This window comes from Pterocles gutturalis, unplaced genomic scaffold (assembly GCF_000699245.1).
Source record: "Pterocles gutturalis isolate BGI_N339 unplaced genomic scaffold, ASM69924v1 scaffold8056, whole genome shotgun sequence".
Taxonomy (NCBI): Eukaryota; Metazoa; Chordata; class Aves; order Pterocliformes; family Pteroclidae; genus Pterocles; species Pterocles gutturalis.
The window spans coordinates 87,456-93,286 of NW_010102980.1; the positions used below are offsets into that span (position 1 = coordinate 87,456).

General features: G+C 42.8%; 1 protein-coding gene across 1 annotated transcript in view; it reads left to right on the forward strand.

Annotated features, from left to right (window-relative positions):
• The first annotated feature begins 297 nt into the window (after nucleotides 1-297).
• Nucleotides 298-5,831, forward strand: part of LOC104471240 (olfactomedin-4-like) — a 23,126-nt gene continuing 17,592 nt past the window's right edge. The window contains 3 exon segments of the mRNA XM_010086509.1: nucleotides 298-375; nucleotides 2,593-2,603; nucleotides 3,276-3,336. Of these exon segments, the coding sequence (XP_010084811.1) occupies nucleotides 298-375; nucleotides 2,593-2,603; nucleotides 3,276-3,336 (150 nt within the window).

Below are 5,831 nucleotides of genomic sequence, written 5' to 3' on the forward strand. Positions count from 1 at the left end.
TTGTCTATCTGTCCTAGCAAATAAGCGCTCAATGTTCTGCATAACCAAGATTAAGATTAAATACTGCACCATATGGGAAAGCTTTTCTGTTAGGAAATTGGATGTAGTGAGTAACTTGTATGCTCTTTGTACATTAGTAATTTGGCACCTGTTTTTATATGACTTCGTGACATCACTTCTTCAAAAACTTAAAAAAAATATAATTCAAGTTCCTTAAGGTTTGGTTGGGGAAATCCCCAGACTTTGCCATAAAAGACCTCCTTTGTCCCTTTGCTGTCACATCTGCTGGCTGAGAAGATGAAGCACACACAGGTGGCTGTGCTGCTCCTCATGCAAAGCATGATTGCTCTGGCTGGAGCAACGACAACAGAAGTGGTAAGATGGGGGTCTCATAACCTGAGCTTTGGTACCTTCTTTTCTTCTCATGTAATTTAGTTTGCTCAAAATTCTTTTAAGGTTACTGGAAAATTATTAGATAAATGTTGAGATCTCTGCATGCGGAAAGTTTAAAGTATTCCTCCATCCTTCCCCCAACTAATTTATAGGGAGTGGGTAATAAATGTAAAAATGAGGCACAGGTTTAAAATCAGACTCAAATTCTGCCTTTGGTTAGATGAGTGCAACTCCCAGTGAGGATCTGAGTGGATATTAAATGCTCTGTGTAGCTTCTAATTAATTAGCAAGGCCTTATATCAGGAAAGGATCTGCATCTTTGATGTGGAAGGAGTTGGGAGGTGGGGGCTATCCCAGTTGTATGACTGCTGTCATACTCTGTGACTAGGCACATGAAAGCCATGCTGGGTGGTTTTTGTGGGGTGGTCTCCCTCTTCCCCATAAAACTGTATCTGGCTGGGCAAGAGAGAAGTTCAAATCAAAGCCATCAATTAGAAAAAAAAAAACAACAAAAAACAATGTGACAACAAATCCAGGAAGGAGGAGAGAATACAAAACTTTGAAAAAAATTGAACTGTAAAAAATTATATTAGTGAAATATTTGCTTTGATTTTGTACTCTTTTTTTTTTTTTCTTAATTTGAAACTGGGCTTAAATTATCAGAAGAAAAAGTTTGTGAATGGCTTAAAAGCTCTTCCAAATGAAACAAAACATTTTGGTTTTGTTTAACCAGAAGTTACTACCTTTTGGTATCTTTTGGTTAAAACTTGGAAAAACCCCCATTTTGGATCCCAATGTTCCTCTGACTTGTCTGGTTTAGTCACCAACCAGAAAAGTCCTGCATGCCCCTAGTTATATTTTTTGAAGTCTGTGAGCGCTGTAGATGTGGGCAGTGTAGTCAGTGTCTTCTGGGAAGGTGCATTTATCTACTCAAGGAACAAAAAGTTGCAAAAGTCAAGATGGAGGTGTAAGTATATGTTGATAAGCTGAGGGTAGAAAGCTTAATTTGGGAGACATTTCTCCTGAGTCTGCGTAGCTTTAAGCCAGTCCCCAGTTTGTGTAATTCACACAATTTGTGATGCTCTCTGCCCTGCCACTGTTAATTGCTACTATCTGCCCCCTCCATGTTCAGTGCCGTTGTATGAGCACACAAATGCTTGTTCAAATGGGTTTATTTGACAAACTGTCCCACAAAAGCTTGTTTACACTGTGCCCTTTAGACCTGCCCTTTGCTGGCCATTTGGATTTCCCTGCCATTCCCTGGCTCAGGAATGGGGCTCCAGCTGGGTTTTGGGAAATGCAGAAAGACCCAGGGTGAGTGTCCTGTTGCAGGGGAAGCCCATTTGATGCTCCATCTGTCTCACCATTTGACATTGGAGGTGTCTTGCTGCAGTTCCAAATTTGCCACAGATTTTGGTGAGACCCCACTACGGGTGACAGTGTGCTGCATCATGACAATGCACTGTGCTCTGTACACTGCGTGGGGATGTGTTAGATCTTTAGGGACACACAGTGCGGTGCCAGGGTGACAGGTGCTCTCCCTGCTGCGACAGGAAGAAACCACAGATGAAAGTTCAAGCAGATGTATGTTGTCTTACCACATAAAGAACTCCCAAGGCAGTCCTGGCTGTATCCTTGGCAGTGTGGTGGCTTCCTCCGGCGCTCCCTCCCCGTGGTGGGATGCTGTCCCCTCTGTGGTGCTAGCAGCAGAGCAGGAAAGTGCCCCGCCATCATAGCTCGCAGCCTGACAGCTTGGCATGAAAGGGGCAGCAGGTCCTGCACTGAGAGGAGCAGTGAGGAGCACACGTCCCTGCTGGGAGAACAGTAGTCTCCGGATTTATGGCAGGGGGGCCCCAGCTCACACCTCCTGGGCAGGCTGAGCATCCCCTGCCTTGGACTGGTCACACAGAGGCTTTCCTCAAGAAAAGGTGTCTATGAAGTGACACTGTGCCCGGGGAAACGTTAAGTCACCTCAGCAGCAAGTCAGAAATGCCAATTAATTTTACAGTTGCTGTGGATGGCTCCCATAATAAAATTAAAGTGCTTTGGAGCTGCAGGATTGGGGGTAGCTCGTGGGGAAGGGACGGTGCCGTATGCAGGAATTCACACTGAAAATGTCTTTCCTTTGCTTTTTAGTTCTCTCATCTCAGTGCAACACTTCCATATCCAACTCAGCCTAGCGAGACTGGCAATGTACAGACTCCCCCAAAGTTATAACCACTACTGGTCTTCAGTGAAGTCCAGAAAAGAGCAGAATTAGGAACTTGTGTCCTATTTTTAAAATGCTACACAGTCACTCAGAGACTTAGCCTGGTACAGGTATGTCAGTTAGGCTGCCCAGGAAAGTCATTTAGGTGTTGTGTATCCAGGAATTCAGGCAGTAGCAAATTCCCAAAATCATCAGTGCTGCTGCCATGTCGTTCCGTGCCTTAAGTCACATCCAAAGCTCCAGCATTATCCCTGTGACTACTGAACTGGACCCCAGACATGAAACAGCTGGTGCCATGGGGTTTTGATGGCAATGTACCAAACAGTTTGGTGGTTACAACCTCCCTAGAGGAAGATTTCTTTTCAACTCTGTCTTCTCATGTAAACCAGAACAGGGCTGTGAACCTGTCCTCTGAGAAGTGCCCACTTGTGGTTGCTGGGGGTGAGAAAATCTTGATTCTACCTGTTCCGCTTAGCTCAAATTTTATTCAACTTTTTACTGATAGAAGTACCTAAATCTAAGTTCTGTGCCTTCTGGTAAAGTCCTCCCATAATAAAATCAAAGTGATTTGGAGCTGCAGGATGGGGACTAGCTGGTGGGGAAGGGATAATGCCGTATGTAGGAATTCACACTGAAAATGTCTTTCCTTTGCTTTTTAGTTCTCTCATCTCAGTGCAACGCTTCCATATCCGACTCAGCCCAGCAAGACTGGCAACGTACAGACTCCCCCAAAGGTATAACCATTACTGGTCTTCAATAAAGTCCAGAAAAGAGCAGAATTAGGAACTTGTGTCCTATTTTTAAAATGCTACACAGTCACTCAGAGACTTAGCCTGGTACAGGTATGTCAGTTAGGCTGCCCAGGAAAGTCATTTAGGTGTTGTGTATCCAGGAATTCAGGCAGTAGCAAATTCCCAAAATCATCAGTGCTGCTGCCATGTCGTTCCGTGCCTTAAGTCACATCCAAAGCTCCAGCATTATCCCTGTGACTACTGAACTGGACCCCAGACATGAAACAGCTGGTGCCATGGGGTTTTGATGGCAATGTACCAAACAGTTTGGTGGTTACAACCTCCCTAGAGGAAGATTTCTTTTCAACTCTGTCTTCTCATGTAAACCAGAACAGGGCTGTGAACCTGTCCTCTCAGAAGTGCCCACTTGTGGTTGCTGGGGGTGAGAAAATCTTGATTCTACCTGTTCTACTTAGCTCAAATTTTATTCGACTATTTGTTGGTAGAGGGACTTAAATCTAATTTCTGTGCCTTCTGATATGGAGCTCAAGTCTATGGTCTGCTGATTTCAGGGCTTGGTTTCTTTCCCTCTCTCTGTCATTCACTGCTTAATAATGTGTTTGCTTTGGAGCAGATTCAGTGAGACATACTTCCTCTGAATGGTCCTGCAACATATTATCAAAAACAGAGCCTGTCCAAAGCACAGCTCCAGATCAAGTCAGAGATGACAGACAGCTTGACGGCAGGTTTTCATTGTCCAGGCTACCCAGTGTGTCACCTGGGATGTGTGGAGGGACCACTTCTGAGTGAAAGTTAAGTCTTTGGTAGAGGGTTTAGAAAGCTAAAGGAGTCAGGAGTCTCTTCCTGAGTCTCAGTAGCAGGACAGAAACCTCATCCATCTCCTTGCACAGCTGAGGTGCCTCAGTCCCTGCTGTGTGATTTCTGTGGATTCCCTTCTTTGTCTTAGGATGAGCCAGTAGCTACTTCAGAGCTATGAATGCCACTGGGCTACAGTGTAGCTGGAAATGAAGCACTGAAATTGTTAGGCTGTTTTGAGGATGTAACCCTAAGTCCACATTTAGGCAGCTGAATAAATTTCCTAGTTTTTCAGAAAATGGAGTAACTGCCAGCTCCTACTCCCTTTGTTCGATTGAAGGGATGTGGAAAAGGAACATTTCTCATAGCTTCAAATATGTGTATGTAACAGCTTAATTTTACAGAGTGAAATGTTGCTGTCAAGTCCTTGCTGTAGGCTAGGACAGTTTGCTCTCTTTTATGCATTCAGTATAAATTATTAAACTTTAAAAAACATACAACTCCATCAAAAGTAACAGCTTGTGCATTTTTCTGCAGGATGCAGGAACACATTTTTTTTATATGGTTGTCATTTGACTGGTATTGTATTTTGATTGAAGCACTTACTGACCCAAGGGGCTTTTAACTAAACATTGCTTCTTGGTCTCGTCAACATCATGATCCCAATGTTTGTAATGTCAATGGAAGAACAGAAGCAGTTCTGTCTGCCTGGGCTGTCTGCTCTCTTGAGGAATTGTCTCTTGGCTTAGATACAAGCTGCACTTACTGCAATGAAGCTCTGCCTTCAACTCAAGGCTCTCTCCTAACACAAATGTTAAAATATAGTGATTGTTTTTAGTAGGGAGTTTAAATGCACAAGTTGTTTTTGGGAGATCATCTGAACACATTTATGAAGGGTTGTTTAGCACATGAAATAAGCATGGTATATCCAGATAAACTCATGGCAATCTCTAGTCAAGACTGTAGTTTATAGCAGAGTAATCAATGTGTAGTTCACATTGTACTATGTATGAAATGTATACATATGTATAGTACACACTATTCTGTAGTATGTATAGTGTACTCTCTCTTGGTATACATATACACATATACATTATATTTGTGTTATACACAGAAAGGACAGAATATAATACCTTCCACACAAAAATTAGCATGCCAGTGCACAACAGCCTTACAGAAGGTCCCGTGTATTGTAACATGTATTTCTTATTTTCTTTTTTCCCCCCCCATTTGTTTCTTTTGTTATTGCCGAGCAACTTGCCATCCCAGTCATACCGATACGCAGAGGACTCGGAGGTGAAAAATCATCTAAGTGACTTAGGAACCCATTTTTCATAGTAATTTAGGTAGTGATAGCCATATCTTCAAAAGTACTTGGAAACTTAGAAATAATTTGTAGCATGTTCTTGGTGGTATTTTCAGAAGTGCTTTGGTAACCTACCTTGCCGGGAAATAAATCGAAATTATGTGCTGGGACATTCTGGAATGCCATGAGATACTTCTCTGCTTCCTTTCATGTTAAATGTCTTCAGCAGTCTGTCTATGAGTGAAGTTTTAAGGCCCATGGTGCTCAAATAACACAGAAAAAACATCTTTTCATGCTTTTTTTCAAAATGTGATGCATGCTGTTTGTTATGGCTGTGGTAAAGAGGTCGCCAGAATTGCGAACTGGGATCATTCCT